The following is a 23,304-nucleotide window of genomic DNA, read 5'->3' as shown; positions in this document are numbered from 1 at the left end:
CATAAAAACCAATATCCAATCCTTGGCTTGGCTATACATGAAACTTTATTGTTTATGTTTTACTTACTTTTTTATTTTTTTGAAAAGTAAGATAACACCTCCCTCGATCACATCCTATATATACACATCCAAAGGTCACTTGCATCAGCACCACTTTGCTATTCACACACTTCCACAGAGCAACACATGAATAGAGGATTAAGAGGTATATAGAATATAGAATACACAAGTAGCTACCCAAAGGTTACAGAATGTGGCTTCTTTCGTGGCCCAAGATCCACACATGCACCACCAAGAACGGTGGCCATGAAGGTGGCACCACCACATCCGCCGCAGCCAGCAAGTGTCTTAATGCCTCATCATCCCACTGCACTTGTCTATCCAAACTGGTGAGAAAGCTAAAGAAACATAGAAGATTAATGGTAGGGGGTGCGAGTAGTCGATCACAAGGTTCGTTCCAGTGCCGGTACGATCCTCTGAGCTATGCTCTCAACTTTGATGCAAGTGGGTGTGGGAACTTGTTGGATGATCAAGATTACTATAAGTTCTGTGCCTTCTCGTCCAGGTTCGTGGCCAACCCATCAGGAACATCTTGTCCAAGACTAATTACAACCACTTCTCACTAGCTAGCTACAAATGGATCAAATATTCTAATTAATATAAATGTAGTGCTTCAGCTTTGTATCTTGGCTTTGGCTGTAATGGGTATTGTTGTATATTCCTAGATCAGGTTGGCATCTAAAGCTTTGGAGAGAGAGAGAGAGAGAGAGAGAGAGAGAGAGAGAGAGAGAGAGAGAGGTTGTTGTACCTCAATATGGCTAACTAGCTTATACATTTTTCAGTTGGTAGTTAATTTGCTGACTAGTAGATACACTTAAATTTCTTCTTCATCTTTTTCTGTACTTTTATGTTTTAGTTCATTTCATTTCAGATTTGCTTTTTTTTTGCTTAATCTAAGAGGGAAGGGAGATTCCAATTTGAATCAATAGCTAGTTGGTGATCTGGTTGATAATAGCAAGGCAAGGCTCAAATTAAAATGGTCATTTACCCAAGTCTTTAGGAGACTCCTGTATTGCCATTGCTAGCCACATGAATTTTTTTTGGCCAAACAAAAGAAAAGGCAAAAATTAGGGATTCTAGTTTGATGAGTGGAGCTGAGCTAAGGGGATAAAAACAGAAAAAATCTTGGCGTGCTTAGTGAACTTGCATTCAATTAGTAGGAATATGAATAGGAATACGAAAGTCTTATATGAGGTGAGACGTATACGCCTTTCTCTCGCAATCACCCCATCATGTTAAATAGTTATGAGAGAGAAGATGAAGACTTGTGTATGACCGTCCTATCTATGAATTTTTTATAGATATTACTCTTTTGCACATGTAGCCATTTAGGAAATTTCACGTTCTACCATATTTCTAATGATAATGACTACTACACCTGTACACCAATTCTCTTCTGCATGAATCTTCAACCACTAACAAATCAAATTCTGAAGAATCAAAACAAATTTATACAAAAACAATGGGATAAGTTGCTCAAATGTCTAAAGCAGTTGCACATGGAAGGTGGGGAGAGATTCACTTATCTTGGCTTGATCGGCACCTCATTCTTGGATCTTGACTAAGCAATTCATCTTTCTACTGTAAACAAAGCAGCAACTCACAACACTGGCATGTGAAAATGACTGCTATAAAAAATTTTGTAGGTCCAAAACCTGCCGTTTATCGAATAAACGTCTGATACCCTCATTGATGAGATGTGAGGGGAAAACAAGGTCCATGGATCACGTACATGGAAAAATGAGAAGGCAACACTATATTTTCATTCTCTTACATAAACTTTACACAATATATCCTACACAATCCTATACTGGCGGCTAGTTTATCATGCACTACATAAACCTACAAAAATTCAGCACATTGGGGCCTTGAGTGAGAGTAGCATGAAAGAATAACTATGTTCTAATTTTCTCTCCCATATTACAGCTATGATTCCTGGTCACTCAGAGGATGATCCGAGACAGTGCCCTCAGAAGATATTTCCTCCACATGGGGCCGTTCAGTCCTAGAGGGATCTGACTGAGTCTTGCTGGAATCCCCACTTTCAGTATCATATGTTGCATCTTTCCCAAGTGAATCCCGTACCTTAAGAGGTGAGCTCTGCTTAGCCCCTCTTCCAAATGCAGTTTGTGAGTCCAAACGTCCTACTTGGTCAACGGAGTTTGGCAATGAGGGCTTTGTGTCAAGAAAGCTTGAGCTTGTCATGCCAGAAACTGCTGGCAATTGTGGACCTGGAGCTACACAGGATGCTACCAATTGAAGCACTTCAGGGGAAGGTGACAATCCCATGATTGTTTTCTTCTGCTGATTCATATGTGGCAATGAGGATGATGGGTTCAGCATATTTAAATTCAGAGGCACATTGAGGTCAGATTCAATTCGTGAAAGCCCTGGAGTTGCTGTCATTGCTTGTGAAAGCAGCGGAAATGATGGGGCTATAGGAATGGAGCTTGAAGCATTATCACCAAAGTGGCTGCCCTGAAAGTCCTGGCTGCTTCCAGCAAAGTCCGGTGGAATCCGCCTAAACAGATGTGATTTCTGTTTTCTTTTCTTCTTTAGACTCCGTCTTGGATCCTTAGGTATTGAAGGAGGTGGGCCTGGAATCACAAAGGGAGGAATAGTTGGCTTATCATCCCCATATAACAATCGAACAGATTTAGCTATTGCTGATACTGTGGGTGGTAGGTCAAGTTCTGGGGGCTTAGCAGGAGCACCTACAGCTTCCCGTAGCCAATGCGGCAGCTTATCCTTTGAAGAACTACTTCCAGCAAGATCTTCACCCCTTAAAAGCCCTCTCTTGGGATCAGGAGGCAATCCTGAACTTGTGGGTTCACCTCTTCCCAAATTATTATTCATATCACGCAAAACATTCAGTGATCTATCCAGAAGACTAGGCAACTTCCCATACTTATGAGCACCCTGTTCATCTTCCTTCTGCTGTAAATCATAGCTTCTTGAGGAGTTCAAACCTAAGGAACCCAAGCAACTGGTTCCAAAAGAAGTGACAACAAATGGCTGCTCAATGGGAACATTGGAAGACGTCCCTGGTCTGTCAGAAAGTCCAGCAGCAGAATCTCCAGAAACATTTGCCCGGAATTTTTCATGAAACCAAGTTGGAATAGGTGGAAATTGCTCATTTGGCAAACCAAGTTTATCTGATGTTTCAATATGTGGAAGGCCAGATGTAAGATCACCAAAACCCAACTTCATGTCCGTCAAATGGGATTGAAACTTTGGTGCTGTATTAAGTCTACTTCCATGCAGTGCCCGTGCCATCATTCCATCAGATATGCATGGAAACTGAGAGGATTTGGTACTCTTTTTGGTCAATTTTAGCGCTGGAAAAGCTGACCCATCTAAAATCTTGAGTTGCTCCTCCTCCCACCTAGCTGACAAATCTTCTGAAGTTTTATACTTCGAAAATTTCAACCTCGGGTCTCTTAGCATTGCATCCCAATTTCCCCTTCCAAGCCTACGAACACCAATCCAGAGGAAATCAAGTTCATCTTCTGACCAGCAATCACCTTTTGATTTCTTTTTAAACAAGTTGCTTGATCCAGGACCAGTCCTCATCATTATGTTTTCAAGCACCTTCCTGTGGTTATCAGGTAATGATGGAAATGTAGTTGGCATATGTCCCAAACCCAAGGTGGGAGGCACTTCTCTGTCTTGCTGATTATATCTGGGTGCATCTTGTGGGGGCAATTTTAAATTAGGAAACAATGGCATTGTTGGAAGTTCTTTCAAGGAGCCATTGGCAGTTTCAAGTCTGTTACCCAGTGACAAGCTAGGCAAGAAATCGAGATGTGGACTTGGCATGCTCTTAGCTGAAAGTGGGAATCTTGGTAGCAATTTATCATCAAATGGTAAGTTAGGTAGTGCCATCTTTTCCTGGAAATCAGAAGATGCAGCACCAGAACTTTCTGGACGATCATAACCTTTTCCTTGAATAGCCGGAGGATACTGCAAACGGATCAAGTATTGTTATCATGTCTTTAACAAAATTTACAAACCAACACCGAGAGAGAGAGAGAGAGAGAGAGAGAGAGAGAGAGAGAGAGAGTACCAGCCTAAAGGGCAAACCACCATTTGGAATGCTATTCTTGAGACGTTGCAGTACGTCTGCTGATGCATCTGATAGTTTCACTTCATCACCATTTACTTCTCTATCAGTCAAAGTCCCAGACTGAGGAGCTAGACTAAATGGAAACTCTGGTCCAGCTCCTCTATGTCTGCCATTTGATCTTGAGAAGTTCTTATTTGATGATTCTATTTTACTAGCATTTGGAGCACATAGTCCAAGAACAGGTAACAAATTATTTGGGGGCACTGAGTTAGTCATGCTTGCTCCCTGAAGTTGGTGACTTGGAAAGAAAATGTCAGGAGACAGGTAGTCAAGAGGATTTATGGAAAGATCAAGGTGACTGCTTTTATACTTTGATAGCCTGCTCAATCTTAAGGGAGAGTCAGTCTTGGTCTTAGGAGCATCTAATTTGTTATCCTCTAAGTCAATTCCTGAATCTCTGAAAAATTGAACAAATCCAGGTTGATCCCCATCTTTGGCACTATTGGTGGGACACTGAGGAATTGACTCAACAGGCAGTCCCTCACTAGGATGAGGTTGTTCAATTGCATTCCTCTGAGCAAGTCGTTCTTTTTGTCTAGCACGGAGCTTAGCACTGTTGGGAAAAAATAAGATTAAATAATGGAACCCATTGCCAAAGGTTTTACCAATCTACTATTACTATTATACTTGAACCGTTTAATTTAGGATTCATGACCAAATCAGAATGCCTACAACTCAATATTTGATGATGCCCCAAATATCTGAAATAATTTCCACTTCAAAAACCACCAAATTGTTTACACATGGATATCCCTATTATCAAAAACAAACTAGTTACTTTGCAAAACTGCCTATTTGTTTTAGTTTTGACAATTGTGTGGAGCTTCAGTGCATAATTCAATCTTGACTCCTAAGTTAAAATAATTATGGGAGAATTACTATTAGAGAATCTGAACTTACAACTTTTCTTTTAGAGCTCGTCCTGCGGGGGTGTACTCCCGCTCAGGTTCGGGTTCACGCTCCTCTTCACCACCACTCTGCTTATACAAACAATCAGAAGCACAGCAGAAAGCAACTTAGCAAAAAAAAAAAAAAGGATAAGCAATACTTTTAAAAATAAATAAATTATGAAACAAATTCTTGCCAAGATGGTCCAGGTGTCTAAGGGTGAATTTACTTGCATTCATAAATGAAAAAAGTTAGAAGAGGAAGGCCTGAAACAAGCTTAGCCAATCTACAACCACATAAAAATCACCTAGAGAGTGGATTTAGAATTTGTCAAAAAACACAAAATATTAAAAAAAGAAACAAAATCTTCCTAGTGACCTTTACTTGCATTCACTGCTCTATTTGTCAACAAAAAAGAGCAGATAAAAATGAAAGGTAGATGAGAAAAAGCAATATGCTCCATTCAAGCATATATCAAACTGAAGTACCTCATTCAATGTTTCATTAGGGTGTGCGGCATACGCTTCCCTGTAAGAAACAGCTTTCCGCAGGCGCTTTCCACGACCAAGAGCTGCTTCCTCCTCACTTTGATATCTCTCCCATCTACAAGCCCAAAAAAATACGTAGGACAATTTAGGAGCAATTAAAATCTCACATGGTGCAAGAATCTCTCTCTCTCTCTCTCTCTCTCTCTCTCTCTACATATGCACAGCATGCATACACATATATTTGGATACAGATGTTGCAATTACTTTCTTCTATAACACCTTTTTTTATTGACACAACGTTATTGTCATTACAAGAGCATACACTGCAGCTCAAACCCAACTTGTCATATATCCAACCCCTGAAGGGTCTGAACCTCCACCCCACCCACCATCTCTCGCCCCCGCACGCCCCATTTAAATCACATCCAGATTTGCGTCAAAGAGGGCAGGGGAGAGCATATCACCCATTTATTCACCCCATCGCCATCCCTACTCATGCCACTAAATCTAACTAATTTGTCCCATTAATTGCTCTCTAACCTTCAGTTTACTTTTACTCCTATGAATGTAGAACAAATTTAGATCCATTTTTTATCTGACCCAATTCTAAATATGTTTCTCCACTTTATTGTACTATTCTCTGTTTATCATGCAACCTATCAATTAAATAAAAAATCTTTGCATCATGAATAAAACATGAAGGACGAACAGAAGAATTTGTTACCTAACACGTAATAGTCTGTCCCATTCACTTTCTTCAGTGACATTAACCACGTTATCCTCTTTCCTTTCAGTATTTTGTCCACAAATATCATCACCCGCACCTGGAGGTGATTCAACTCCCGGTTCTTCAGTTGGTTCCTCATTCCATTCGAGGGACTGGTTAAATGATAAGTTGGAAACATTATGAGGTAAACAACAGAGAAGAAATCAGATTTTTTGAATTTGTTGTGACTAGAGACAACTTCCATGCAAGATAAAAATAATAAAAAGTAGGATAATAAGATCAATATGCATGCAAGTATAAAGAAAAATAAAAGAATGAACAGTGAGAATATACAATTAAGAGAAGATTTTGAACCAAGAATCTTTTCCTATTGCGACAAGTCCATTCAAATCAAATTTCATCCAAATTGCCAAAGGTCCAAAAAAATGAGAACTCATTGCATTGCAATTTTTTATTGTGGAAATATGCAGATGGAGTGCAGATATTCATTTGTTTTCACGAAGTGGTATATCATATATGAGAAGATAATGATGCAGCACACAGAAAAGCAATTTTGTGAAATTTTACATGCAAGTTCATTTCAAAACATCCTGAAGAGCAGACCCAAAGCTCCCAACTGGAACAATTTAACCTCTGTCAAGCTGATGCTATGGAAATTCCAGTTGCTTTAGATAATTCTTAAAAAAATAATTGTGTAAGCATGTTTTAATATTCAAATAATAACAAATGCATGCCAACACCAGATTCAAATAGGATTTTTTTTTTACATGATTTCAAGTGGAAACTGATATAAACTCAAGCATAAATCTGGTTATAAATAAAACAAGCATATAAGTTCAAATGCATTAGAAATAAGTGTAAAACTTTACCTTTACTGATCCAAGCATATCATTTTCCAAATCTCCTTCAGCAGTATCAGTCGATCCAGACTGAAGGTTTGAACGGTCAAGCAACTTCAAAATTGCACTTTCATCCCACACAATCTTGTTGCTGCTATCTGTACATTTATCCTGATACACATCCCCCAGGCCACCAGCCCTCTTCCTGTGCTTATGTTCTACATCCGTCACCGCCTCATCTTTCTTATTATTATTTTCACCTGTATCTTTTCCATCAGTGCTAGGAGAATCATTAAAAAGCTCCTCTGTTCCCCATTTTAGGATATCTTCCACTTCTTTTTGGGATCCTGATTTATTCACAAAAAGCTGATCAAGCATAAGTTTCTTCTTAGCGAGCTGCAAGATGCGCTCTTCAACACTAGCACGAACTACAAGCCTATATACCAAAAGTCTATTTGATTGTCCAATTCGATGTGCTCGATTCATAGCTTGGATATCAGCATGCGGGTTGAAATCAGAATCATAGATAATGACGGTATCAGCGGTTGCCAAATTTATCCCAAGGCCACAAGAGCGCGTTGATAACAAAAAGACAAATCGGCTTCTATCTTGGTTAAAACGTGCAATTGAAGATTGACGATCGGCCACTGAAACAGAGCCATCTACTCTCTCATATGTTTTAGGTCCAAATTCTATGGCCAAATAATCCTCAAGAATATCAAGCAGCTTGGTCATCTGTGAAAAGATAAGGACTCTGTGACCCTCCTTGTGCAAAATCCTAAGCATAGAATGCAACAGAGTCAACTTGGCTGAAGCTTTTATCCGCATTTCATGAAGGAACTCTACAGACCCAGAATCAGGTTCGGTGCCTGGTATAAGATATGGATGATTGCAGACTTTCCTTAATTGCATTACGATGTTCAGCATTGATTGCTGTGGCACCCCCTTCCCAATATTCCGCAATATCTGATAATTCTTTGTTAGCATTGCACGATAGTATTCAGCTTGGATGGAGGACAGCTCAACAGGAACCATTCGTTCAGTCTTGGGGGGGATATTTTGCATAGCATCCTTTTTAAGCCTCCGAAGCATATGTGGAGCAACAAGTTTTTTCAATTCATCCACCTTTTCCGCAGTTGTGAGATCATTAAAATTCTCCTCAAATGAAGATAGGGAAGGGAATGACGCCGGCTGCAAGAAATTAAGCAAGTTATACATCTCACCAAGGTTGTTCTGAAGAGGTGTACCAGTCAAAAGTACGCGGTGTTGGAAAGAGAACGAGTTAAGCAAGCTGAAAAGCTTACTTCCTGAATTTTTCAAACGATGCCCCTCATCAACTATGAGAACTTCCCAAGGAACCCCACGGAGATGTGAGGAATCAGCAAGAACCATTTCATATGTAGTTAAAATAACATTGAATTTATAAGCAGATGTTTTTTTATTCAACTCATTTGGATCACTAGCATGCCATTCATACTGGCGAATTATGGTTCTTGCTTTAGCACACCCATGATATTCCACAACATTCAATTCAGGAGCCCATAATGCAAACTCGGAGAGCCAATTAGGCATTGTGGAAAGTGGAACCAAGACTAAACAAGGCAAAGTGGCTTTGAACTCTACATATAACGACGAAAGAAAAGCACAAGCTGACACGGTTTTACCAAGTCCCATCTCATCAGCTAGTATTACATTTTTGGATTTATGCCAGCACTTCCGCAGCCAATTGAGCGCTTCAAGTTGATGGGGAAACAACGAACCTCCCTTTAGTTCCTTAGGCTGCTCTGTCAGAGCAACTATTTCATTTTGCCGACAACTGACCTTCCCCCTTGATGAATCATCCTTAGAAGCATCTCTTTCCAATGTTTGGTGCTCAAACTGATTAAATAGATCAATTAGATTCTGAGAATTTTTAATAACAGAATCATCCAATCTTTCCCAAGTGCATTCAACATAGGAGAGACCAGTCCACTTTATGAAAGCTTCACCTGAACCATCTTTAAAACCACGGAGAGCAATCACCCGCTGCGGTTGTTTCCATCGGTCCTCACAGATATTTATAACAGCTGTTCCATACTTTGCCTTGTAATTTTCTAGTTTTCTCTTGGCCAAGACTTTTAGCTCAGATTCAGAAACCCAGCTATTATGAATATGAGACTTCCCTACCCACTTAACTAAAAATTCATACGATACCGTCTCACCACTATCACCTGCAGATTCAGCCAGAATGGGCTCCTGACTTTTGTTTTCAGTGCTGCTACTAATTCCAATTTCTGTATCTACATCTTTCTTCTCCTTGGTGTCAGGAGACACATTTGCTTCACAAATTTCTGGAACCTCGTCATTATCACGACTTTTCAAACCAACATTGATATTCTCCACAGTCACTATTTCTTCATGTGTTTTTCCTGAATCATCTGCAGTTTCAACAGATTCATCTTGATCTTTAGCAGAACCCCAATCCTTAGTACCTTTTCTCGACACATCCATGGGATTAGCTATTTTGCCTTCTTTGTTCAGAGATCTTCTGTACACATGCATTTTGTCCACTCTAATATCATCCTTCATGCTTTCATCCCCATCAACACCCTTAACAGCATTTTGACAATCCTCGGTAAGATTTTCAGTGGCTCTGACATCCATGTCATTATCACAAGCAGAATTCTCCTCTGATAGTCTGTTTTGATTTTCTGAAACTTGTAAATCATCAGAACACAGGTCATGAACAGCTGTCACAGATAAGTGACGAGAAGAGTCAGCATTACCACCTTGAACTCGACATCCCAAAACCCGATCAACCTGTGACATAGGCATACAAGAAACACAATAATCTGTATGGTGATAACAAGCAACATAAACATAGAGCATACAAGTCTATATTTAAACCATCAATAAAAACATTCTAGAACTTTCTCTTTATTTATAGGACATTCTAGAAAATTTATTTACCTGCAGAGGTTCAGCAGTAACACGATCTTCACGAATTAGTGTTTCAACTACATGATTTCCAGCTTTACCTGCATTATGTGATGGGTCTTTTGCTTCCTCAGGAAGCTCCTGAAACAAAACAATGATATTTACTACATACAACTAACATAAAAACAGACATTATCCCAACATTAGCAACTACATCAAGAACATCAGTATAATTGATAGCAATAACCATGACAACAACAATATAAAAGCAAGCCAGCATGATTAAAAAAACTACTAAAAAGCCATCAACAACAAATAAATGATCCCTACACATAAACATGGTTCAATATAAAATCAGAAAATGATAAGACAGTGTCACATTAATATGAAACATAATATGGGTACAGCATAAAAACAAATTAATCAATATGGACTGCAAAAAAAAAAGTATCCCACATTCTTCTGTTCCAATCCAGTTTGAATGTTTGATACAGAAATCAAAAAATGCTCTAGCTGCAACTGTATATCATGTACCTGCTACTAGTAATTTAAACCTTTGTTTACTGTGTGAGACCACCACGGCATCTGACGGAGATGTGTCCCACAAGGTTTAAACTGATGTATAACTCATAAGGATTTTAGAGAGAATCTCTGTTCATTTGGGCCATCAGTTTAAGAGCTAGAAGGCTTTTTATGGGTGATGTGAAAAACTCAAAAACATATATTTATGAAAATCAGTTGCAAAGTTTTTCCTTGTTCTAATTAGGGGTACTTATAGCACTTCTGAAAAGCTTTCATGACTCACGAGTCCTATCTGTGCATATTGGATTTTAAGCTTGTCAAGGTGTCTACTGCTTAGTCCTTTCAGTACAAGCAAGAGTCCAAGAATCTAAATTTTTACATAAATACTTGCCACATGAATCATTGAATCAACATTCCTGTTTCAAAAGAAAGTTTTGATTCTTTGAAGGCGACTTATGTGAAAAGGTAAAATAACCGCAAAACACGTCTCCAAACTCAAGTTTCAAGAGAAAATTCTCAACGTGACTTCATGAAAAGGTGTAATAACCACAAAACAAACATGTGCACATACATAAACACACACAAAACATGCACACAAGCAGCAGCATCGGAAACACACACAGACACAAGGAGAAGAAAACTGAAAGATACCTCATTTTTGCTCTGGACATCTGAACCCTTGGTTTGGACATCCTCTCTTGAAAAAGATGCAGAAACCCCATGATTGACAGATTTATGCTTACGAAGTGCTTTACCGATCCTGGGCCTTGCCGTTTTTGCTTTAGATCCAGATTGTTTAGAAATACCAACAACAGATTTCCCCTTATCAGTCCTGCGCTTCTTTTTACTCTTATCATTATTGCCTTTGTGCTTTCTTTTTCTAGCCTCGCCAGTGGTAGCACTGATTGCAAGAACAATGGTCTTACGTGGAGATGCATTATTACGAGCCAGAACAGGCTTTGCCTCAGGAGAGGCAAATGCCTCAGGAGCTTCTTCAATTGTCTCTGATGCTGTAACTTTAGAATGAGATGAAAATTCTTTAGCAGGAGATGAAGCCTCCTTAGTAGGAGATGAAACCTCTTTATCAGGAGATGAAACTTCTTTAGCAGGAGAGCTCAACTTTCTGTCTGTGGAATCATCTGCTGGGGAACCGTTAGATCTTTCCTCAACTCCCACATTCACATATGATGAAATAACCTCCATAGGACCACCAACTGATGAATGACTCGGCTTGGTGCTACAAGATATACCTATCTGGGAGAGTGGTTTCTTTTCAAAGGATTTGACTCCATGAGTTAAAACAGATTTTCCTTTGCTTGAGGATCTTTTCTTTGCAACAATGGAATTTCCAAAAATCTGTGATACTTTCTGTCTGTCAGATGACTTAATTCCAGTTTTGGATTTAGTAGTGACAATCTTTGTTCTTGCTCGTTTTGAAATGGTATCCGTTAGATAGTTTCTGGGTTCTAACAGATCACTTTTCTGACAGCAATTTGGACATTGCCACTTCCCATTTGGAATGCGCTTCAGGTGATGAATTTCACAATAAAAGAATTTAGAACAAGAGAAAAGTAATTGCTCCATATTAGTACATCTAACCAGAAGAGAATGAATCATGAAAAAACAAGCTAGCATAGTACAGTGAGTCAAAATGAATATACCTTAAGAGGTGGATTAAGACACTGGAGATGATAGGTTTGGGGACAGCTATCACAACACAACAAGTTGCCACCAAGGTCACAGACCACGCACTCATAATAATACTGGATGACAGAACATTAAAGTAGACAAAAGGTCACATAAAGTCAGAGCATGCTTAAAAGGCATCAATATTACAGCATAGGCATAAAGCAGAAGAAGCTATTTATACGGATGATTGTTCATTCACATGGTATCAAGCTGCACAGCCCTCATATTAAGATTAGAATCACAACTAGCTGACAGAAGTGACAGGGAAGAGTACTGTCAGAATTTGCATATACCTAACAGTTACAAGGTGGGTAAGGAGTTCAGTGCTGGCCAATAATACTATAATCGTGAGAGATGTCACACCCTGGCCTAAAGTCCAACTTAAAAAGAATAGAACAAGAATCACCATAATGCAGACATGTGGCTGCTAAGGCACACAAAATATTTTGTACCATGCAGATGTGAAAAACTGCACTACAAATGCTAATTGTGATTATTAAGGGGGGGGGGGGGGGGGGGAGGGGGGAGAAGAGAGTATAGGACAAAAGCTAAAACAAGGGACAACTCACCCCATCATTTCCTTTCTTCTTGGATGAAAATCGATCAGAAACTAATTCATTATTCAGCCTTCGTTTAGCTGAAGAAGTCTTCCCTGGGGATTCTGAGGCTGCAGAACTGTCTTCTTTGCCATTAGATAGATCAGGCCCATAAGGAAGCTTTCTACGTTTTCGCTTCAAGACCCAGTTTCTGTTAATCATTTTACTAGTTGATGAACTGTTTTCCTTCATCTTTTAGACCTGGGTCTTACATATGTTATTGACAGTGGCAGCAAGCACATCATGAATTCATGAATCAGTCAAGGCATCACAGCTTCTACACAGCATATTTAAGCACTGCAATTTCAAAGAAACAGTCCCAAAACATGAACTTTAATAAGGAGTTTGAAGCAAAAAGCACGAGCTTAGCACAAACACAAACAAAAAAATGTTAACACAAAGAGGAAACATTTATATAAACTACAGCGAATTAATCAAAGAATAACAATGTAGATGACTGGCCAGACTAATACCAAAATTCAGCAGAGCTAGGAAAATTTGATCAACATTTCAAAATTTATTAAAACAAAATTCAGCAGACTAACTCAACCTCAACAATTGCTACAAAAGTGTAACTCACTTTAATATGATATGGGAGTAACAGCTATAAGGTACATTGCCAAATGCCAAATTCAAAGCAGCATCCGATAAAAAGATAATCCACAAATGCCAAAAGAACAGGTATACTGTAACATTACTGCCAAATCCAACATGATATAGAGCCAACAATTGAATGATTGAACCACCTGTTCCAAGCTATCACTTATCAAATGCTCAATGCAATCTACAAAAGTAGTGATACAATTAACAATCAAATCAAGAGAACTTAATCATACATACACATTCAACTACTGCTGAACATAAAATCCCATTTCAACACCTATTCATGACTTATAATACAAATTACAAAATCGAGATGTCACTATCCAAGAACACCAACCATTCTACCACAATCAAGGCTCAAAAACACAATCAAACAACACCTTCCTCAAAATGAGCAAGAAAACACACATGGGTCAGTTGGAAGTCACACAAATTCACATACCCACAAAATACCAACCAAGAAATGAGCAGGAACCAAGGAAATAACGAGTGCCCAGATGAATTAAGGAGCTTACCAATCAATAATGGATCAAAAATCCAATATACAAAGCAACAGTGTCGGATAGCAAGATTGAGAGACAGAGCTAAAGAGAGGGGGGGTGGAGGAGAGGTTTAGGGCATGGAAGGCAGGCTGGGAGAGATACGAGAAAGAGAGAGAAAGCGAAGGGAGACAAATGAAATAAATAGAGAGGAAAGAGAGAGTTTTTCGTTTTCCATTTCTATTTATTTTTTCTTTCTATATTTTTTAGAGAGAGAAAGTGAGTTTTTTGTAGAGAGAGAAGCATACAAATACGGATTCGCCGGGGTCATAGGACGGGGTTACCCTCTGACATGGCAGGAGAGAGAGAGAGTGGTGCTCTTGTTCTTGTTTTCGTTGATGTTGTTGATGTTGTTGAAAGCTCAAAACCACTCATAACCCGCCACGCGGCAACAACCCAAGACACTTTGCCTATATTCCCCTTTTTCTTTCTTTTCCTCATTTCTGTGTCTCTCTTCCTTTGCTTTGCTTATCTCTCTTCTCCACAACTCTCCTCTTCTTTTTGTAGGGAAAGAGAGAGAAGAAAGGAGAGAGATGTCTTTCACTCTTCCTATTTTCTATTCTCATGATCACTAGCTATCAATTGCTAGCTGGTCTTTGAATGGAGTGTCTGTGTTTTTTTGTTTCTAAACCTTTTTTTTCACTTGCAGGCTGCAGCCTTCTCTTTCTTACTTTTCTTTTTTGCTCAGCTTTTGTTTAATGTTTACTATGCTTTTTCAAAAACTAAAGAATGAAATCTATTGAGGACTCACTTGCTTCCAATCAATGATAGTGTATGGTTATGGAGGAAATCCTCAAAAAAAGGTATGAAATCAGAAATCCAATCTTAAGCATGCTAAACAGTTCCTGTTAAAAGAAGTAGGGCAGTAGACCAATAATTCTTTATATCTAGGATTTTGGTTGTACTTGTTTGGGTAAGTAAAAACAATTTAGGGATTAGTATCTTTATACAATGGAGTGGAATTTCAAATATACATGCATGGCTGCATGTAGTTGTTAGTTTCCAAATTTTGGATATAAATCTAATTGTAGATTTTTCCTATTTTTGTTTTTCAATTATACGTGGCAAATTAATAAATACTACTTGGTATCTTTAATCGTCTTAAGCACTTCAATGTGTAAGTGCATTTACGCTTTGCCTGGAGTGCGAAAATATACTATTGAGTGCGAATACTTTAAAGTTTAAGGAAAACAAGACTTGTCATTATTATCAACGATAAAGTTTGTTTTGCATTTTTTTGTTATTATAATGATCTAGTTGATGCTACGTGTAAGGAATGTATGATAAATTAAAGCAAATTTTTTTTCTATTTTAGTTTTTCAATTATACGTGGCAAATTAAACATTCAATATCTTTAATCATCTCACGCCCTTCAATGTGGGAGTACATTTACACTTTATACTCAAATGTCATAATATACTAAAAAAAACAAAAATAATTTAAAGTTTAATAAAAACAAGACTTGTCCTTATTGTCACCAAATGAATTTGTTTTTTATTTCCGTACAATAATAACTATAGTGTTAGGAATGCATGACAAATTAAAGCAACCAACTACTAAATTTGTGTTTTTTTATTTTAGAGTGTTCGTGTTGTGTTGTATTTGTGTTGTGTGGAATTATCCTAAATCTAAATCTAACCTATTAACTTATTGCATAAACAAATTCCTTCGTGAACTTTCTTCCACACTAAAAAAAAGAAACACTTTTTTTTTTAAATATTTAGTATTTTATTGGTACGTGTTGATTACGTATATATATATACATGGTTGTGGAGAGAGGGTTTATTGTTAGATAATTTGAAATGTTTATATTACTAAATTGTTAATCTAAATAACTAAAAGTAAATTACTCTAAAGTTCATTTTATAGTCATTAATGATAAACAAATTCATCTAAAAAGTTGCAATGATAAGTAAGTCCACTTTGTATAAATAAAGCCCACATTATGTATGTTCCGTGTTTTTGGCGTTGAGCCCTTAGTATTGGATATTTATATTTTTTTACTGGGCAAATTGCCACTTGTCGCACAGTGACAATTAATAACACTAACACAGGTGTTTTTTGCCATTCAAATAGCTACTGTTAGTGGTAATTGCCAAGCGTTTAGCTCATTAAAGTGGACCGACCTGTCACCACGTTTTTGCAGGTGGGCCAACCGATCATGGGGTTTTTCGTTTTGGACTTAAAAAAAGACCCAATAACTAATTTAATGAATGTTTATTTAATGTATGATTCATGTTAACATAACATGAATGCCTGATCTATCAACATTAGTTTACTCTCAAGTTATTCCTTTTATTCTTTTAGTATTAAAAAAGTTTTAAGTGCCAAGAAACAAGATTGTATTATGCTTTTTTGTTAGCCAATGATTATTCCGACCACCCTAAACTGCCGAGTTGACCACCATATTTTTAATTTAGTAAAATACATATATACCCCATAGCAAATGGACCATAAAAGACATCTTATTTTTTTAGAACATGTTTTCTCCCTACACCCCCTACCATCCCAGCTGGCTCCACCCACGTACACCACCATCTTCAAACAACACTTCACTCTCTTCCACCTCTACCATCTTCAACCTTCACCATCTTCAATCAAAACCCTAGACATAGATTGTTGATTTAAACAATTTCATTGTACCCAAATCACCTACTTTTGATGAATGAATACTCATAATGACAATTTGGAGTCATAAAATGAAGAAACTTTTGGTTTTTTTTTTCGTGAATTTTTTCGCGTCTCAAAACTATCAGTTTGCGTTTTTATTCGGTAAACCAATGCTGAAATATGTATTATATTTCGGTAGATGGTCACCGAATAAATGTATATATTTCAGTAATAACTTGTTGAACGAATAAACACATCATTTTTTTTATTGTTTCATTCGGTAGTGACTTGTCAAACTATGTAAGTATATTTGGTAGTTTGCCACCAAATATATGATATATTCGGTGGTTTCCCGTCGAATACTGGGTCCTAAGAATTTTTTTTGGCACCAGTGACGGAGGAAGGAAGCACCGGCGACAAAGGAAGTGGCGGCGGAGGAAGCACCGACCAAAACTTTTGATCTTTGCAGGGTGGGGTAGAATTGATTGGTGGATTTAGAGAGTAAAGATGATGCTTTTTTATGAAATTAGGGGTATTTGAGTCATATTAGGGTGGTCAACTCAGCAGAAATTAAAAAATTCAAATTTGTGAGTGGTGAATAAAGTAAGGGTGGTAAACTCAGCAGTTTAGGGTGGTCGGAACAGCTGCGTTCTTTTTGTTATTCTTTTTCATATTTTGAAACAAAAAATAATTGATAAACCAAATGATCAAGGTTTGGGTTTCCATCGGGCCGCTTCAAGCCCAATCCGGCCCAACAGCAAAGTCCCGCCAAAGCAAAGTCTGTCCCATTTCCCACCACACAATTTCAAATTGAACTGACGAAAAAGACCCTGTCACCCATTTGTGGGCTGCACGAAACGACAAGACCCAAAATCTCGTGGTTACCGATTAACGGTCGAAGTCCAAAAGCACTTGCAGTGAACTCGCTCACTCTGCGACTCCGAGTCACAAACCCACCTCATCCCGGAGCTCCATGATCACTTGCAAAGCTTCAAAGCTCAGCTATGGAGCTCTCTCTCCCCTTTACACTTCCAAAAGAGCCCCGAAACATGTACACACTCACAGTCACTCTCCACACAACAACAAGTGCATGGTCTTTTCATCCTTAGCCGATGGACCCAGATGGAACCAGTTCCACCACTTCACAAACAACAACAAAAATGGCGGCACTGTTTACAAGAAACCCAGAAACTCAGAAGAGGCGGCAGAGGAAGGAGGAGAGAGAAGGGTGCATTGTGAAGTGGACATGATTTCATGGAGGGAACGCCGAATCAAGGCCGAAATATCGGTCAATGCCGATATCGATTCGGTTTGGAACGCCCTCACCGATTATGAGCGTCTAGCTGACTTCATTCCCAATCTTGTTTTCAGGTACTGCCTTTTGGGTTTTTCTCTTTTTTTTGTATTTTTTTTTTTTTTACTTTGTAAAGTAACCCTTTTGCTTAATGTTTGATACTAAGTGTGTTTGTGGTTTTATAGTGGGAGAATTCCATGTCCACATCCTGGGCGTATATGGTTGGAGCAGAGAGGCCTGCAGAGGGCACTATATTGGCATATTGAGGCTCGGGTTGTTTTGGACCTTCAGGAGTTTCCTAATTTAGTGAGTGTCTGAACTAAAACCCAATTGTTGTTGTTTAGTGCTTACCATTTGGTTAAATATTGTGGATAGGAAACAAAATTTATTTCTTTTATCTATCTGGGTTTGGTGGTATTGTTTAATATGCAAGTGGGGTTGCTTTAAAATTCTTGTATGTATGTACATCTTTTATTTTGTTGCACTTTGTAATTTTAAGCTGTTGTTAATTTTGTAGAGTGATGATGATCGTGAGCTCCACTTTTCCATGGTTGACGGGGACTTCAAAAAGTTTGAAGGCAAATGGGCCATTAAATGCGGGTCAAGGTAGGAGAGAAGTACTCGGTCTGTAAGCTAACGAGGTTGCAATATGCTAGGACCTGCTTTGGTTTTGGAGATGTTTCTTTCACCTAGTAACAAGGCTTTGTCATAAGAGAAAACATAGCCATTGAAGTCATGTTATTTTTCTAATTTCCTCTTTTCTCACTGGTCATTGCAGGTCATCGTCAACAATTTTATCATATGAACTTAATGTGATACCAAGATTCAACTTTCCTACCATTTTCTTAGAGAGAATTATTAGATCAGATCTTCCTGTGAATCTTCGGGCCTTGGCTTGTAGATCCGAAAAGAATTTTCAAGGGGATCAGAAGATAGCAATAACAGAAAGTTCCTTGCCTAGCACATCTATGGCTGTTACTAGTTCAGTCCAAAAAGACATGGATGGTTCTTTGCATGGAAAGGATAATCCACCTAATGAGTTTAAAGAGAATTTTGTTGGCTCTAATTTGGGATATGTGCCCCCATCTTCTACTGAGTTGAACAGTAATTGGGGCGTTTTCGGAAAAGTCTGCAGACTTGATAGGCCTTGCTTGGTGGATGAGGTTCATCTTCGTAGATTTGATGGTCTATTGGTAACCATTTGACCCTAGACTATTCTCACCTAACCTTTCTGTCCTAGGGAGAGCCTCTTCTGTTTTAGCAATTGATGATAAAATGATTTTGGCTGAAGGAAAATGGAGGCGTCCATCGCTGTGTTGTTGCTAGCATAACAGTAAAAGCTCCTGTTCGTGAAGTATGGAATGTTTTGACTACTTATGAGAGTCTTCCTGAGTAAGTAATATCTGCTTTTCATATGTTCATGTTTTAGTTTAATAGAAAAAAAAAAAATCATATATTACATAAATGTGAGGTAAAGAAGAAAATGCATGCTATTAGTTTCTGCAAGTTGGTTTTAAGATTGCTTTCATCTACCTGATATTTTTTTTCCTTTGTGAAATTACATTTGTTCAGGATAGTTCCAAATTTGGCAATTAGTAGGATATTGTCAAGAGAAAACAACAAAGTCCGCATTCTTCAGGTACAAACAGTGTTTCATTAATTGTGAACTGAGACCTTATTTTCTAAAGAATCTTTATTTGATTGTGGGATCAGATGAAAACCAAATGTGTGTCATCCCTAAGTGTACATTTGGTGGATCTTATAAGTTGACAAAGCGGTTAATCTAAAGCTGTAGCTGTATAATAGGTACTTGATTCTTAAAAAGTGGTGCTAAAAATATCTTAATTTAATAAAAAGTGGTTTTGTTAGTTTTTTTTTTTTTTTTTTTTGTTCATATAGGGGAAAAAGTATATCAGCAAAGAACTCTCATCAACATATAATGTTTGAGGTTCTTGTCACTACTCATGGGCTCAATGCTACACTAGGCTTCCAGGAATACTATGGCACTGCTACTATGAATAGACCACAAAACACCATCAGAGAGGGTTTGTTGGAAATACCTATAATTGTGAATCCTCCTCTGTAGTTTCCTTTTAATATTCTTAAATGATGGGAAAGTGGTGATCATCTTAAGAGTCATGTACCAAATTTAACTTACTTTTCGTGTATAATGCAGGAAGGATGTAAGGGCTTACTTTATATGGTACTTCATGCACGTGTTGTCCTAGACTTGTGTGAACATCTTGAACAGGAGATAAGTTTTGAACAAGTTGAAGGGGACTTCGACTCATTTCGAGGTAAATGGCTTCTTGAGCAGCTAGGAAGTCATCACACACTGTTGAAGTACTCTGTGGAATCGAAAATGTGCAAAGATACTTTTCTTTCCGAAGCTATCATGGAAGAGGTTGGTATATCTCAATGTTATTGTGTCTGTACTGGCTGTGGGCTTTTTTCTTAATGTATTTTTAGTTGCCTACTTCTTTCATGTATTAATCTTGGGGGAACATTATTGACATAAATACCTCAGTGCAGTCTGTATTCTCAGAGGAGTTTGCCATGCGGCTCAAGAGACTATATTTCATGAATTTTCCACTTCAAGTAGTGGTTTATGTTGTTTGTGGAATCATTAACTGTCTCTTTCTATGTTGACTACACACATTAAACCCAAATTGTAAATATGAAGTTATTTGCACTCTGCATTTCACATTTAATCATAAATTACAATTTGAGCCTTGAAAAAAAATTATTGATACATAATCTTCCTGACATTCTAGGTTATATATGAAGATCTCCCTTCAAATTTATGTACAATACGAGACTACATTGAAAAGAGGGAGGTAGCAAACTCATTGAAAGCGTGCGATGAGAATATATATTTGGAGGAACAAACTGCTTCGTCTAGCACTGACCTTGATGATGACGGTTGTATAGCAGTTAAGCAGCTTTCTGATTCCAATGCTCAAAGTTCATCTAGACAAAGACCGAGGGTCCCAGGCTTGCAGAGGGATATTGAAGTTCTGAAAACTGAGCTCCAGAAATTTATTTCAGAGCATGGGCAGGAAGGATTTATGCCCATGAGAAAGCAACTTCGTTTACATGGAAGGGTAGATATTGAGAAAGCAATTACGCGCATGGGTGGATTCAGAAGGATCACATCATTGATGAACCTCTCTCTTGCTTATAAACATCGAAAACCAAAGGGTTACTGGGACAACCTTGAGAATTTGAAGGAAGAGGTAGGGTGTAAAGCTCAGATTGTAACTACTTGTAGTCAACCCCAAGGGATAGATTGTGTAGGTCCTCACTGAGGGTTAGCCACCTCATAAAGCATGGTTTTGAATTTAAATCTCGCCTTTACTTTGTGGAGGCCATTTCCACAACTTTTATCCAGATACATGTTTGTGCAGTGATTAGTTGGGTGCTTAAAGAGTTTGAAGCCTAGCATTTCATCTATTTTCATATGCGAATAGCCCAATACTAATAAATAGTAACTAATCAGGATTCAGGAAAAAGCTGTACTATGTGCTAATCATAACATGTGCTAAATCCCTGGTTTAACAGGATTCCATTTAATATTGCAGGTTAATCGATTTCAGAGGAGCTGGGGAATGGACCCTTCATTCATGCCCAGCAGAAAGTCATTTGAGCGTGCAGGTATGAAACCAAAATGACCAACGACATGAAGTTGTATGCACTACAGATTTCTTTCTCCTTTTTGTATTTTCATATTGAATAATTCTCTCTTTAATCCTTTTACAGGGCGCTATGATATTGCACGTGCATTAGAAAAGTGGGGGGGCCTTCATGAAGTTTCGCGTCTTCTGTCACTCAAGGCGAGGCACCCCAATAGACAGCCGAACCTTTCCAGGGATGTAAAAATTGATCATGTAGTGTCAACTGATGTAGAGGATGAAAAAGTGGCACCATCCAATCCCTATGTATCCCAAGATACACACAAGTGGCTCTCAGAATTAAAACATTTGGATATTAATTGGGTTGAATAGAAATGCAATTCATTTGTCTATGCCTCTTTAGCATTTTGTGTTCATAGTCCTTGGACATGTCGTTCATCTAATAAGTACTAATATGCAAGTTTTAAGTTATCACTTTTTAATTTTTAAATTGACGGAAGGAAAATGTGAGAGTCAATTTGTTGTAGTGGGTGTGGGATATGTGTTCTAACCACTTATAAGTCATTCACTTAAACCCCAATTGCAACCTCTTTTAACAAGATTTGGATTCAATAGTATACTTGTTTTTGTTTGTATTAATCAGTCATGTGACTCATGTCGTGTATTGTAAATTTAAGAATTAGAGTACATTTCCCTTTAGTCACCAGAAGTTTTTTATCAAGTGAAGTCAATTATTTTTCCAAGTTTTATTCCAATTCAGATAAAAAATGACTAAATGTTTACAAATTTGAAAAACAAGGAATTAAAAACAACCGTCCCTACAACTCTTTTTTTTTTTTTGTCGGATCTAGCCTTCCATTCCTTGTTACAATCATCGTACACCGTCCAAGTTTACAAAGACTAAAATTCTTGTGATTAGATTCGTCATGTCATCTAGAGATTTGTAATGTCATTTCAAGGTTTTCATTGGATTGGGACATTCACTTGGCAGTGGATGATCATTCATTTTAGCTTCTCGAACATCCTCGAGTGCCGATCTACATTTGTTGTATAGATCCAGTCCTTTCCTAAAGTAAAGGTACACTATACATTTTCACATGCCAACTGTGGCCTCCTAACATAACAATGACTTTTCTATTTCTTTAAAGTTTAAACATAATTATTTAATTTTCACAGATATCTCAGAGTGTTTAAAAGTTTTTTTTTTAAAACTAATATGAAATTATCAAATTATATATATTTATACACATACTAAATTCTCACATAATTAATATGAATAATATAACACATTTTTTAAGTGGTTATACACCCTGAAAATATATTCCTAAGAAATCTGTGTATTCATCTAGATATCTACACAAGTTTGTTATCAAGTGAAGTCAATTAATTTTCCAAGTTTGATTCCAATTCAGGTAAAAATGACTAAATCAGTAGCGTTTACAAATTTAACCCAAACCAATCCAAGTCACAAACCAAGTACAAATGTACAATCACTCTCACAGTCACAGACGCAGCACCTCCAACCCGTGACTCGGCCAGGCCAAGTGGCCGAGCGTGTTGTCAACGAGCTTCTATTACGCGTGCGCTCCCCAATCCCCTCCAAAACGCCAACTTTCATCTCACTCCTCAGATAATAAAATAACACTGTGCAAAAAAAATAAAAAAATAAAAAATAACACGATAAAAAAATCATTACCGTTCGTATTTTTTGGTCTCAAATCATTACCGTTCTGAAAAGCCGTAAAATCAGAGACCCCAAAATCTTCTTTAGGAAA

General features: G+C 37.9%; 3 protein-coding genes across 4 annotated transcripts; 2 read left to right on the top strand and 1 right to left on the bottom strand.

Moving 5' to 3' along the window:
* The first annotated feature begins 251 nt into the window (after nt 1–251).
* LOC147297438 (uncharacterized) lies at nt 252–626 on the top strand. Its single transcript, XM_086230132.1, has one exon. It carries the CDS (start codon nt 252–254, stop codon nt 624–626), a length of 375 nt encoding a protein of 124 aa, XP_086086258.1.
* Nucleotides 627–1,691: 1,065 nt separating this feature from the next.
* On the bottom strand, nt 1,692–14,417 carry CHR4 (chromatin remodeling 4). Of its 2 annotated transcripts, XM_086243173.1 has the most exons (12): nt 13,970–14,417; nt 13,432–13,597; nt 12,825–13,148; nt 12,228–12,329; nt 11,218–12,090; nt 10,078–10,185; nt 7,159–9,927; nt 6,287–6,441; nt 5,563–5,677; nt 5,087–5,163; nt 4,127–4,739; nt 1,692–4,023 (listed from the first exon to the last, which is right to left on the bottom strand). In XM_086243173.1, exons 3-12 carry the CDS (start codon nt 13,041–13,043, stop codon nt 1,987–1,989), a joined length of 7,068 nt encoding a protein of 2,355 aa, XP_086099299.1. In that variant the 5' UTR covers nt 13,044–13,148; nt 13,432–13,597; nt 13,970–14,417; the 3' UTR covers nt 1,692–1,986. The 2 variants fall into 2 exon arrangements, with proteins under 2 accessions (XP_086099299.1, XP_086099291.1); XM_086243165.1 differs by lacking the exon at nt 13,432–13,597.
* A 3,063-nt stretch (nt 14,418–17,480) lies between these two features.
* LOC147297436 (polyketide cyclase/dehydrase/lipid transporter) lies at nt 17,481–21,921 on the top strand. Its single transcript, XM_086229968.1, has 10 exons — nt 17,481–17,974; nt 18,083–18,203; nt 18,415–18,503; nt 18,676–19,090; nt 19,189–19,289; nt 19,470–19,536; nt 20,074–20,301; nt 20,672–21,133; nt 21,479–21,551; nt 21,657–21,921. The coding sequence occupies exons 1-10, from the start codon at nt 17,577–17,579 to the stop codon at nt 21,899–21,901; spliced, it is 2,199 nt and encodes a 732-aa protein (XP_086086094.1). The 5' UTR covers nt 17,481–17,576; the 3' UTR covers nt 21,902–21,921.
* The last annotated feature ends 1,383 nt before the right edge of the window (nt 21,922–23,304 follow it).

This window comes from Dryas octopetala, chromosome 1 (assembly GCF_963921425.1).
Source record: "Dryas octopetala chromosome 1, drDryOcto1.1, whole genome shotgun sequence".
In the NCBI taxonomy this organism is placed as follows: Eukaryota; Viridiplantae; Streptophyta; class Magnoliopsida; order Rosales; family Rosaceae; genus Dryas; species Dryas octopetala.
Note: the sequence above shows the minus strand (reverse complement) of the source record. Positions and strands in the feature narration are given on the sequence as shown.

What these genes read in the sequence shown, in the direction of transcription:
- LOC147297436 (XM_086229968.1), top strand. Translation starts at nt 17,577, where the DNA reads ATGATCACTTGCAAAGCTTCAAAGCTCAGCTATGGAGCTCTCTCTCCC. An exon ending in TTCAGGAGTTTCCTAATTTA is followed by an intron (nt 18,204 to 18,414) that starts GTGAGTGTCTGA and finishes TTAATTTTGTAG; the next exon opens with AGTGATGATGATCGTGAGCT. An exon ending in TTGAGAATTTGAAGGAAGAG is followed by an intron (nt 21,134 to 21,478) that starts GTAGGGTGTAAA and finishes TTAATATTGCAG; the next exon opens with GTTAATCGATTTCAGAGGAG.
- LOC147297438 (XM_086230132.1), top strand. Translation starts at nt 252, where the DNA reads ATGTGGCTTCTTTCGTGGCCCAAGATCCACACATGCACCACCAAGAAC.
- CHR4 (XM_086243173.1), bottom strand. Translation starts at nt 13,043, where the DNA reads ATGAAGGAAAACAGTTCATCAACTAGTAAAATGATTAACAGAAACTGG. An exon ending in TTACTGCTGAACCTCTGCAG is followed by an intron (nt 9,928 to 10,077) that starts GTAAATAAATTT and finishes CCTATGTCACAG; the next exon opens with GTTGATCGGGTTTTGGGATG. An exon ending in GACAGACTATTACGTGTTAG is followed by an intron (nt 5,678 to 6,286) that starts GTAACAAATTCT and finishes TTGGGCTTGTAG; the next exon opens with ATGGGAGAGATATCAAAGTG.